Here is a 13,442-nt window from a genome sequence, read left to right as displayed (position 1 = left end):
ACCAGTAACACATCACAGATCCAGGTAACAACACAGAACCAGTAATACAACACAGAACCAGGTAACACAACACAGAACCAGTAACACATCACAGAACCAGGTAACAACACAGAACCAGTAATGCAACACAGAACCAGTAATACAACACAGAACCAGGTAACACAACACAGAACCAGTAACACAACACAGAGCCAGTAACACATCACAGATCCAGGTAACAACACAGAACCAGTAATACAACACAGAACCAGTAATACAACACAGAACCAGGTAACACAACACAGAACCAGGTAACAACACAGAACCTGGGAACAACACAGAACCAGGTAACACAACACAGAACCAGGTAACACAACACCGAACCAGGTAACACAACACAGAACCAGTAACACAACACAGAACCAGGTAACAACACAGAACCAGTATCACATCACAGAACTAGGTAACAACACAGAACCAGTAATACAACACAGAACCAGTAATACAACACAGAACCAGGTAACACAACACAGAACCAGTAACACATCACAGATCCAGGTAACAACACAGAACCAGTAATACAACACAGAACCAGGTAACACAACACAGAACCAGGTAACAACACAGAACCAGTAATACAACACAGAACCAGGTAACACATCACAGAACCAGGTAACAACACAGAACCAGTAATGCAACACAGAACCAGTAATACAACACAGAACCAGGTAACACAACACAGAACCAGGTAACAACACAGAACCAGTAACACATCACAGAACCAGGTAACACAACACAGAACCAGGTAACAACACAGAACCAGGTAACAACACAGAACCAGTAATACAACACAGAACCAGGTAACACAACACAGAACCAGGTAACAACACAGAACCAGTAACACATCACAGAACCAGGTAACACAACACAGAACCAGGTAACAACACAGAACCAGGTAACAACACAGAACCAGGTAACAACACAGAACCAGTAATGCAACACAGAACCAGTAATACAACACAGAACCAGGTAACACAACACAGAACCAGGTAACAACACAGAACCAGGTAACAACACAGAACCAGGTAACAACACAGAACCAGTAACACAACTGTTCTGTCAAACGGTTTGAATCACAGATGTGCGTTTCTGAACCTTTAATAGAATTCTATCTATTTTTCACTGCTTCATCACTCACTCACACACCGACACCAGCCTGGACAAAATACTTGGAGCTTTGAGAACAAAGTGGCCCGTCAATATAAATCCAGGAGCTCCAGAACCTTTTTGTCGTCACCTGCTGCATCAATGTTCCTTTAAAAACTTGAAACAAACTAAAGCTGTGCAGTCAGGCTGTAGGTAACCTCACCCTCACCTGTGGCGATGCCGTCAAACAAGGAGAGGACTCTGATTGGTCGTCTCTGCTCTGCAGGGACTGCTGGGTAAATCTTTGGTTTCTCCTGGAGGAGAAGCAGTGAAGAACAAACGCTCAGTTCATTTCTCTGAAGAAGCTCATTGGAAAAAGATCTAGATTTACCTCTAAACTGAGACGGCACTGGTGCAACAGTCTGTGTAAACTTTTTAAATTTGCAGTTTTGTATGATATTTGTGTGATAGTTGCATTAATTAAAAAAAGGTTCAACTTAAATGTTTTACAATTATATATACAGTTTTGTGTGATCTGTTTTTTATTATCTATTTTTTAAATTGTATGTTACATAATGACCTGCGTCTGCAATAAAGATTATTTAGCGGTGACTGTTTTGAGCAAATGGTTCCAAAAATGACTCCAATCTCAACATCAAGCCAATTTTAATGACGCAAGTGAAATATCCAGAAAACTTCTCTAACTGTTGCATTGTGGGAGTTTTTCCAGACCCCCCCCCCTGACAGCAGGGCTTTGAGGCTAGTTTGAGAGGAACTGGGTTGCTTCATATCAGCGTCACGAGTCCAAAACTCTGAAGGAATTTGTGAATATATTAGTTTTCTTTGAAATTGTAAGCATTTTCTTGGTGGTTTGGCGGATTGGGCCTGACGGTTGACCCCCCCCCCCCCCCCCCCCCCCCCCCCCTCTGGTTTACAACGTGGCTTTTGGCTCCGCGTGACTTAAGTTTTCTGTGTCGGCCTTTAGACGTTGGTGATCCCGTGACCCCACGCTGGACACTCACAAACTCCTGTCCGTTGTCGTTGGCGAAGAACTCCTGCAGCTTCAGGCTCCAGTCGTGGCGCCGCTTCAGGACGCCGTACTGTAGCAGAGGCTGGCACATGTAGCAGCGCCACGGGTCCAGGTACCGGGCGTTGTCCGACGCCCCCGGGTCCACCAGGATGTCCAGGCAGTCCACACAGAAACACCTGGGAGGGGGTTAAAGGTTCAGAACACTTAAATAAAGAATTTTGGTATTGGGTCAAACATTTGGCACACTATGTTGGACATATTTTCATTCTTGTACACAAATATGAATAAATTTTATTTTGCTTTGATTCATAGTTCCATTTACAAACAGATCTGCATAATATGTCTAGAGACGTGATAATGGTGAATTAATCATGTAAAAATCGACATGTATGCACAATTTCACATGTGTATATGTTTGTGTGAGAGTATGTATGTATGTATGTATGGATATATGAAAGTGCAGGGGTGCATATATGTACGTGAGAGTCGGGGAGGATTTGAGTGTCTGGATATGTATGAATAAGGGTGCGCATGATATATTAGTATGCATATATATCTTTTATCCTCGGTAGTAAATTTGAGAGAAAATGATGGAGAAATGCAATGTGTGTGTGTGTGTGTGTGTGTGTGTGTGTGTGTGTGTGTGTGTGTGTGTGTGTGTGTGTGTGTGACCTGCAGCAGTTGGCATTGCCACAAAGCAGAACCTCTCGACCTCCACAGCAGACAGTGCAGTAGGACTGATAACCATCGTCATCGTACATGTAGGACATCTCCAGGTAAATGTCCTAACACACACACACACACACACACACACACACACACACACACACACACACACACACACACACACACACACAGTTAGTGCTTTTGGTGCGATGGCGCCCACTTCAATTAAACATTATAAATCAAAAAAGGAATTCTGAAAGGTTTAAAACCACCTAGAAGGTAAAGAGACCAGCTCAGGGGTGAAAAGTGACTCCAGAAATAAACTTTAATAAACACTGAAGAGCCTCATGCGTCTACTCGCTTTAATTATCACTGGAGTGTGGAAACATTTCAGGACTCTGGCGAGGACGGAGTTAACGAGGGCCCATTTCTTTTACCTTGCAGGTTTGGCACAAGCCTCCTTCAAACAGCGGGTGGAAGGTTGCTGCTCTCATCTTTCCACAGGAGAGGCAGAACTCTGAGCGCACACACACACACACACACACACACACACACACACACACACACACACACACACACACACACACACACACACACACACACACACACACACACACACACACACACACACACACACACGGATCAGAAATACATTGGTGGAAATGTCATTCACATATTTCAAGGCGCATTTATATTCAGTTCTTGTGTTGAAGACGAGCTGGAGGTGTAACCAGCGAGCCAGTCAGATAAGTGTTGTAATACCACTTTGTACCACCAGGTGATGCAGTGAGTCACTGTATTTCTCTTCATGCTTTGAAAAGAAACGGCAGCAGATTGTGACACCCGTGTGGAGAAATAACAACTCACCACTGCCACCCAGTGGGCACAAGTGGCATTACCTAAATCTTAAATACTAGATACTAAACACATCATTGGACATAAAGTGAAGTGGACTATTAAAAAAAAGAAAAACACAGGATTTATATCCTGTACAGTGACAAAATCACAGATGTTACTCAGAAATGAGACTTTACCTTCTATACTTCTTTTATTTATCAGAACTTCATTCACCATTTGTTCTGAGAAGAAAAAGAGGAACAAAGTTACACATCAAACATAAAAACATTTAAAAACCATGAGAGGAAAAGAACAAGACAAAACAAACCGTACTCAGATGTTTTGGCCTGAAACAAAGGAAAAGTTTCGTCGGGGTTTCAGGGTCAGTTTACTGGTCCGAACAAGTTCAGGTTAGTTAGATTGGACTGTATGTGGACCCGAGACTCAGAAATACGAATGTTTAACCAAGTTGGAAAATCCCTGAAAATGTGAAGGATCGAGTCAGAGTGATTCAGACTCCTGTTTCCACGACGACATTTCCAGTGAAAACGCACCGCTTTCCATTTTTGCTTGGGAAGTTTCACGTTTACAGGATTGTAAACTTTATTGTAAACATGCACAGGACTGTCCAGCTACTGAGCATGTGCAGAACTACTGGTTACTACCAACATGCTGACCGGGACCAGAAATTCAGAAAAGTTCGGTTTTGTATGGAAACGGATTCTGGCAGTTTTCAAAAAGTTTGTAACGCAAAGTTAAACATTTTCAAACTTTAAACTTTTAATTAGCTAGAGCTACACTCGGTAGAGCGCAAGCCTTCACCAACGCCACATTTGTTTGTGGAACCGAGTCAGCATCGCTAGCATGATAGCAGTTAGCTCATATCGATGCTAACTAGCTTGTCAGGTAGCAACATCACTGCGTCAAACACTGAGCAGGGAGCGTCTCCGTGGCAACAGACGCTGATCTCTTTAGATCTTCTCCATGAGGATCCTCTCTCATCCGCTTTGTATGGGACATTTTTTCACAGTTATTTGGGGGATTTATTCGGAAACGTTGAGTCGTTAACGTCCCAAATTCTAATCGATTGGTCCTTGATGATAACAAATCATCCCTGAAGATTTTATGCAATCCGGGTTAAAAGTTTTTGCCAGAAAGTGGTAAAATACATACATACAAACCAAGAAATAAATAAATACACGAAAAGAAAACTAAACCTTCTCGCCCAACTTTCGTTGGCAAAGGAAATAAGGGGACAGACTCCTCCTACCTCTGCTGTAGGACTCTTCCGGGCCCGCCTTGTTCTTGCAGGCGCCGGTTTTGGGCTTCTTGGGGCTGGGAAAGTACTCTGGCAGTGAGACGTCGAGGACCCGGTGGTCCAGGGGGTTACTGTCTGCAGGAGGAGGTCAAACGGGTCACACCTTCCTCCTGGTGGTTGGAGGTGAGCGGCGGTGGCCCTGATGCCTGGATCACTCACCGGGGTTGTGTGTGGGTTTGAGTCCCTCCTCTCCTTTGGGCTGGAAGCCGCCGTTGGCCCAGTCCAGCATGGGTTTGACCTGGTCCTCCGGTTGGTCCGACTCGCCGGGGGCAAACGTCTTCTCCGCCCGGGAGCTGGCCATCTGAGGCAGAGCGGTGAGAAGGAAGGCGGTAAAGATGGATGGATAGTCGTCATTCAAACAGGTTCAGGGACAAAAGAGGAGAGGAGTTCACATCCCGAGAAGACTTCGGGAAATTATGGGATGTTTTTATTAGAGACGCACCGACAACAGTTTTTATTTTTAAAGGACGAGTAGCTACTTGCTGATACCGAGTACCAATAGAAGTACTTATTAAATACCATTAAACCAAATTCTTACTCTATATGTAAACAATATGCCAAGGCAGTGCGTTGCGGTGAACTACCTTCTCACAGCCTCTGCGTCGACGCTACATCGACAGTCTGCGTAGGCAGTCTGTGTCGATGCTACGTCACCTCCACCAGCCTCACAGTCTCTGGTAGCATAGCGCAGAGCGTAGCGTCTCTTTCCGCTCTGCGCTATGCTACTGGAGACTGTGGACCGAGGGACCGAGCTGCTGGGAATGAGAGCATCAGTCACTTTAATCATGCTTAGCATGTAGCATGTAGCATCGCTGGTGTGTGAGCCTGAAACTCTGTAGCATGTAGTATTAGCATGTAGTATTAGTATGTAGCACGGCTCGGCAGCGTTAAACTAAAGATCAACATCAGGCTAACTCTGCTGATGTTGTACAAACTACCATCCTCCTCCTGATATTTTGTCAGAACATAATTTACAGTCTGTCTTACGTTTGTCGTTTTCATTAAAATTAAAGGATCTCCAAACCGCCGACGTCGCTCGTCCTCTCGTCTCCCTGCGGACGGATGACGTCACGTTTAAACTCGCCGGGTTTTATCTGGGACCCTTTCCGAGTACGAGTGCTCCGTGCAGTATCGGAGCTGACACCTGATGCAGGTATCGGTGCTTCGCTCATTATGGCCTCATTTCCACCGTTCTGGCCAAACAGGAACGTTCCTCATCCTGACGGCGTTTGTGACGACCAGAGCAGGTAAACCACAGCAAAAAGAAGCGTCACTCGTTTTCATGTCTGATTTAGGTTAAATGCACAGCGCGGTGGAGAGCAGGCGAGGCTTCAGGTTATTATCACCGGACACCTGAGTGACAGGTGAGGGCGGGGCCTGTCGGAGGGAGCTGAAGAACGAGGCCGACGACGAGGAATAAGGTGGAGGGTAAATCAAAACAGGCCTGCAGGGCGAACACCTACCAAGTGACACACACACACACACACACACACACACACACACACACACACACACACACACACACACACACACACACACACACACACACACACACACACACACACACACACACACACACACAGTGTGAACTTTAGGTTCAGTTCACTTCAAAGAGCCATTTGCTTGTCTTTACGACGGAGCGACTGGCTGGAGGACTCAGCAAATCGATCGGCCAAAATCAATAGTGTGTGTCAATGTGCGCTTCACTTCCTGTTAGTAAGGCTCCGTTCACACGGCAACGAGTGAAAACACAAAACATCGATTGCATCAAAACGCTTTTTGTGTTTTCACTTGTTGTCGTGTGAACGGCCCCATAAAATTATTCTAAATGATGTGGTACATATGCCAGGACTATAGGGGGCGCTGTAACTCATCCACAGAAATACTCAGAAGAAGCCACCAATCCACCATGTGGCCTTATTAAAGCGACGAGCATCAGCAGCTTCTGCAGCGCCACCTGGAGCAGGTCGTCCGCCATGTTGTTGTTAAGTGATGTCACAGAGAGGGAGGCGGGGTTATAGGTCGAGAGGCGGGGCCATGGCATCGTTTTCAGCTATTGCGCGTTTTGTCCATCGAGGACAATGTTTTCAAATTCCTCCGCTCTGGAACCCATTTTCCCCCCCAAAAGGTTTTCAGGCTCCTGAAACGCTGCGTCGGTTACACAAAATGGCGTTGTGGTGTGGGCGGGGCCTAGAGCAAATTGTAATCCGAACAAACTTTGTGTAAGCAGAGAGGGAAAAGCAGCACCTCCAGAGCCTGGAAGATGGCCCTGCGGTACGACGCCAGCTTGGTGTACGACGCCTGGCTGAAGAACTTGGGGAAGGCGGTGATGGAGTCCAGCTTGTCGGCTGAAACCTGCAGAAGAAAAGGAGGAAGTCAGGGAAAAGAGAGCGAGAGAGAGAGAGAGAGAGAGAGAGAGAATCCTCTCCTCACCTCGGAGAACTTGCCGTCTCCGAACCACTGCAGCCACCTCATGCCGTGGTTGGCCTGCCGCTTGCCGGTTGCTCGCCACGTCACCACGATGCCGGGCCACCAGGAGAAACCTTTGATCTTCCCCCAGACCAGCTCGCCGATCCCAAAACCTTTGTTGTCCTACATCAGGTCCAAAAAGAAAGAGAGGAGGAGGAGGAGGAGGAGGAGGAGGAGGAAATCACTTCTGGTGTTTTTTAAACGCTACACTTTGCAGTAAAATTATTAAATTATTAAAAATTATTTCCCAGAAGATAAATCACATCTGTCACATTTAGATTCAATGAGCTCCATTTCCTCCTCCGTGTCTTCCTGGTTTTTCTTCAGCGTGTGATTATAAACTCAACAACCTCCCGTTTCCCAGGTAGGAACACACACACACACACACACACACACACACACACACACACACACACACACACACACTGCTGTGCAGGGTGATGGACACCGTGAACTGAATACAACTATTGATGCCGAGCAAACACAACCAGAGTCTGTTTGTTTGTGAGTGTGAGGCCACCTGCACTGATACAGGAGGGGGAGGAGGAGCAGGAGGGGGAGGAGGAGGAGGAGGAGGAGGAAGAGGAAAGCTCAGTGTAATGTTTTCAATCCCGCTCGCCGTCTCTCTCACGTTGTACTCCGACTGGGTCTCGGCGCTGGACGTGGTGCCGGTGCTCTGTGCCGAGTCTTTGGAGTCCTGCTCCATCAGCTCCAGACGAGGAACCTCCGGGACGCCGCCGGACGCCGCCACGGCCCCCCGGGGGGCGAAGGCACACTGAGGGCAGAGAGGAGCAACAGTCACCTGGAAGAATTCTGCCGGTTCAACCCCCAAAGAGCTCCAAGTCTAGTCCACAACCAGACCTAACTACTCTCTAAACAAACCAGACTAGTCTGAAGTGGATCGTAAACTGTGACCGGACTCGTCTGAACCGCCATGAAACTCACTCAGTCTCGTCCAAAAGTAACAAGAAACTAATCTGAAGCCGGTTCAAACTACTGTAAAACCAACCAACCGCAACTAGTCAAGAGTTAAACCAACACTAGTCTGAAGTTAATTTAAAATTATTCTGAAACTAACTCATAGTGTGAAGCCTGAGACCCATCCAAAGGTCGTCTGTACAGAAAACTAGGCTGAACTAAAATTAGTCTGAAACTAGTCCAAACTAGTCCGATATTGTCCAACAAATTATTACCGATAAACAATATTACTGTCCAAAACTTTTGAGACCAAATTAACCACAAATGTAATGATGATCTTTTAAATGCAATAAACTCCTGTTTCTCTTCTTTTTTTTTTTTAACCATTGTAATTGGAATGTCAAGAACTTTTAAATAATTCAAGTAAATTAAACCCCCCAAAAAAGTACTTTAATAAATATCACAACAACAAACAATAAAATAGTCTCTGTTAAAAAAAAAACCCAAAAACAAACAAACAACCGAATATATAACCACACACACCCAGAACAAAAAATAAATCAATAAATAATAGAAACCCCCAGCTGGTAGAACTGGGTCTGGTGGTTAGGATTTATAAGTTTGCCGTCCGGGCTGGACCGCGCTCATTCAGCTTTGCAATCGGCTTCTTTTTCTCCCAGTTTCTTTCCCACAGAGACAAAGATTCTAGATTATTGACCAGATGCGTCACTGAAACCGAGTGACGCCGTCGTTCCGCCTGTTTGGAGGCGAGACGAAGAAAACAAACGGCTGTTTTCTTTTATTGTTTCGATTAATCGATTTCTTGACCATCTGAAGGTAATCCAAAACTAATCCGCTCGAAACTGAACACGAACCAGTGACATCATAAATCTATTTTTTTTTGTCGGGAGGATCAGTGCCGACAGTTACCTTGTAAAAGTAATCTGATTACTGATTACTAGTTACTCCTGATAACTTCCTGATTACTTGTTTTTAAAAGTAACCAACTTTTTAGTTACTCTCAGCAGCTGTCGACAACACCCCCCCACCGTCTCAACATAAAAAAGAAAACAGGTTTTGCTTAAAAATTCAGAAAAAAGGGGCGGGGCTTCCTGCCAGTATATCTTTTTACTCAGGTGAATTACAAAAATAGTGTAACATCTCTGCAGTTGTGTTCTTGATGCGATGATTTGGTTTTGTGAGGAAGTTTGTTAGTTCCTTTTCTTTTGTGTCACCTGAACGCACCGTTAGAGCGAGCTGGTCTGTGATTGGCTGAGAGTTGAGAAGGGGGCGGGGCAGCTGAGCGTGCAGACACGGAGAGCGGAGGAGCGGCCCGGACTTAGTAGAAGACTAATGAGGAGCTAAAGTATTTAGTAAAATAGTAACGTGTGTGTGTGTGTGTGTGTGTGTGTGTGTGTGTGTGTGTGTGTGTGTGTGTGTGTGTGTGTGTGTGTGTGTACCAGTAAGAGGCAGGGCTCCTGTTTCCTGTTCGCTCTGCGAGGTTTACTGTGTCCGGCTGTCAGACCGGCCTGGAAGATGGTTCTGGGTCTGGGTCTCTCCCTCAGACTCAGCTTCTCCTGCACACACACACACACACACACACACACACACACACACACACACACACACACACACACACACACACACACACACACACACACACACACACACACACACACACACACACACACACACACACACTGAATGGTCCTCTCTTTCACTCTGGGTATGAGGAATCGTTAACGCCCCTGGACGGCGGTCGAACCTGGCTGAAGGAGTTCCAGGTACTTTCCTGCTCCTCACACTTTTCCTTCCTCCTCTTCCTGTTTCCTCCTGAACCCTGGTTACCGTCTGCGGAGGGAAACAACCAGTTCAACCGATCAGAGAGTCTCCCAGGTTAGGTGTGAAGCGACTCAAGATAAGCTGAAGCCAAACGAAGCCGTAACTTAAGTTTAGATAAGTGGAAGGGAAGCAGAGACAAACCCTGACTGTTCATTTAAAATACCACAAAGCAAAGTTACCATATGGGTACCGTGTTATTAAAAGAAGAAGACACTGACTGAAGGACGCACTTCAACATTCTCATAACTCAAGATACATATATTCACTGCATTTCCACTATTTTCCTTCCAGTAACTCTAATTCTGAATACATGCAGAACTAACATGCAAGCGTTCGTTCATAATGTAAACAAAGAGCCGTCGGGCTGAAACGTAACAGGATCCAGAGGAACACACCAGAACTGAAACTCCCACGGCTCATCCAACTCAAAACCGTCCCACTTCTAACAGGTTGTAGAAAAGATTGTTAGAGAAGAAGGGGAACAAAACTACATTCCAAGATGCTGAATACTAGAACGACAGTGAAAAAGGACGAGTAGAACAAAAGCAGGAGTTCAATTATGGAAGTGAGGAAATAAAACCAACATGAACCCGTTTAAAAAGCTTTTTAAATCATAAATCATTAGTAAGTAGAAGAGAAACTATTTGACAGTAATAATATATAATATATATTTAATGGTAAAAAATATCCTAATACTTAATAAACATGATAAAAGGTATATATTGTGATAGAGAATATTATTAATTTAAATATTGCCAAACTATATTTTATTTAAAATGTAATTGATGAAATTTAAATAGTATATTCATATTATGTACATGTGTATATATGTGTGTATATGTGTGTACTAATGTATAAATGTTTGATGTGCATGTATACACTGTATATATAAAACTGAAAACTAAAGAGCCTTGTTTGGGTTTTTTCTGATGTTTTAGGTGAAAACAAGCTTCTGCTTCAACCGACACACTTTCAGGTTGATAATTTCAGAATTCTGCCCAAACAAATTCAAATTCAATAATTCTAATTCTTCAACGAGATCTCCGTCTGTTGGTCCTCACCCTGGGGCGACGCGGCGTCTCCGTTCTGTTTGGGGCTGAAGGGCGAGGGCGGCTCGGCTGCCGTCAGAGGGCCGCTGTCACTGGTCAGCTCCACGCCGCCGCTGTGGTTCTGCGAGAGGCCGTCGGCCGGAGGCGTGTCTCCGTTCACCGGCGCCTGAACGCAACAGGGACAAAGCGCAGCGTTGGGACGGTCGCTGCACGAAGGCGAGGTTCGTGTCCTGGACGTAATCTTTGGAAGAGTGACGGTATTCAAAATATTTGGGGATGTGAGGTATTGTGAGGGAATGGAGGAGCAAAACAAGCAGGAAAACCATGAACAGGAATTTAAATACGCAGAAGTTTCAATCTGTTTATGTGAATGATGATTTTAATGAGGACTGTTCAGTTTTTATCAAACAAATTTAAAAATTAAAAGTAGAGAGTCAATACTTGTCCAAATCCAAAACGCATCCACGTTTCCAAAACTCGTCTCAAGAACAAAACCAAACGAGTTTATCAACGATGAAGACAAGTCGACAACCAAAACTACTCAAAATGTCAAACTAACTTTACAGTAATCCAAGAGCGTCCAACCGGCCTAAAACTAGTCCAAAAATATTTTAAACAATCTACAACTTTACCGAAACTCTTTATCTGAAACTTTTCTGGAATAAATCCACAAGTCTACAATTATTCTAAAAGTATTTGACAGTTGAGAGAAAAATATTCAGAATTGATGGTTTACAAGTCATGTGAACATTTTCATTTTGTAAAACGAATCCAAAACTGGTCCACAAGTCGTCCACAAACTAATACTTGACTACCTAACAAGCCATTTAACAATTAGTCGATTTGTTGTGTTTCCGTGACCTGTTTCCACGGCAACGGTGCTCGAAGCCACAGGAAATGACACTTTTCAAAAACGCTCCGACTCCGTGTAGACGGTGGAAACGCTGCTCCTGGTCACCATGGTAACTAGTAGTTCTGCACATGCTCAGTAGAGACAATCAGAACAACGTTTCCTCTTGTGGCGTCATGACTCCCAGTCCATATTCTCCTGGACTTGGTACTTTTATTTTGACAGTCACCATAACAACAATCCAACTTGGTGGTCTGTCCACTGGAATGTCCGTGTTCTCCCACCGTTAATGTCTGTGTGCTTTCAGTACTAAAACTAACCACAGCACCCACTAGTGGACAACATGCTAACTACATCATTCTCAGTGTTTCTGCTGTTTCCATGGAAACTGGCCAACAACTAAACCAACCCTAGAAAAGGAAGATTTGTCTGAATGTCATGAAATAAACCTCTGGGCTGCACGTCTACGACGCCTGCTATTAGAACACCGTCTCTGCCACGGCAAACTGCTCCCAATGAGAGTAACGCTGCAGGTCGCGGTCGGGACTTGTTCAGATCAGAACAATTGAAATCTCCAGATCAGAGTAGACATGAGGAGCGGGGCCTTCTGTTCAAGCTTCGTCTTGCCAGCAGCGATAAACAAAGAATGACTGACAGAACAAACACGAACCTAAGATGCAAATTCTCTAAAAAAAAAAAAGAATCGGACAAAGGTGCTAATGATGAGAGGAATCACTTCCAACGTGAGGTGGCTGAGCAGGAACACGTTACAGAACGACCACAGGAACCTTTCACACTGATCCTTTATTACCTCGTTTCTCATGGAGCCGCCGGACCCACAACATCTATTGAAACTACAGGCGGCGCTGAACGGGTCAGCGAGTGGATATAAGAAGAAGAAGAAGAATAAGAATAAGAATAAGAAGAAGAATAGGAGGAGGAGGAGGAAGAGGAGGAGGAGGAGGAGGAGGAGGAGGAGGAGGAGGAGGAGGAGGAGGAGGAGGAGGAGGAGGAGGAGGAGGAGGAAGAAGAAGAAGAAGAAGAAGAAGAAGAAGAAGAAGAAGAAGAAGAAGAAGAAGAAGAAGAAGAAGAAGAAGAAGAAGAAGAAGAAGAAGAAGAAGAAGAAGAAGAAGAAGAAGAAGAAGAAGAAGAAGAAGAAGAAGAAGAAGTCCCAGACGAGCTCAGTAGGTAGAGCGTGAGACTCTCAATCTCAAGGTAGAGGGTTCATGTCCCACGGCGGGCGCCACCTTCCTGTGGGCTCTCCACCTTCCTGTGGGCTCTCCACCTTCCTGTGGGCTCTCCACCTTCCTGTGGGCTCTCCACCTGCAGGAAGGTTCT

The 13,442-nt window shown here is 45.0% G+C and overlaps 1 protein-coding gene across 1 annotated transcript in view; it reads right to left on the bottom strand.

The window, feature by feature from the left end:
* The window catches only part of dnmt3bb.1 (DNA (cytosine-5-)-methyltransferase 3 beta, duplicate b.1), a 44,426-nt gene that overhangs the window by 4,332 nt on the left and 26,652 nt on the right, over nt 1–13,442 (bottom strand). The window contains exons 3-15 of the mRNA XM_080469377.1: nt 11,267–11,420; nt 10,129–10,214; nt 9,824–9,940; nt 8,077–8,220; nt 7,410–7,568; nt 7,224–7,331; nt 5,136–5,277; nt 4,929–5,051; nt 3,856–3,900; nt 3,259–3,338; nt 2,828–2,940; nt 2,148–2,331; nt 1,355–1,439 (exon numbers count right to left, since the gene is read on the bottom strand). Coding sequence (XP_080325503.1) covers nt 1,355–1,439; nt 2,148–2,331; nt 2,828–2,940; nt 3,259–3,338; nt 3,856–3,900; nt 4,929–5,051; nt 5,136–5,277; nt 7,224–7,331; nt 7,410–7,568; nt 8,077–8,220; nt 9,824–9,940; nt 10,129–10,214; nt 11,267–11,420 — 1,540 coding nt within the window. The remainder of the gene's footprint in view (nt 1–1,354; nt 1,440–2,147; nt 2,332–2,827; nt 2,941–3,258; nt 3,339–3,855; nt 3,901–4,928; nt 5,052–5,135; nt 5,278–7,223; nt 7,332–7,409; nt 7,569–8,076; nt 8,221–9,823; nt 9,941–10,128; nt 10,215–11,266; nt 11,421–13,442) is intronic.

This window comes from Lipophrys pholis (genome assembly GCF_963383615.2).
Source record: "Lipophrys pholis genome assembly, chromosome: 8".
NCBI classification, from domain to species: domain Eukaryota; kingdom Metazoa; phylum Chordata; class Actinopteri; order Blenniiformes; family Blenniidae; genus Lipophrys; species Lipophrys pholis.
This window is presented reverse-complemented; position numbering and strand designations above follow the sequence as displayed.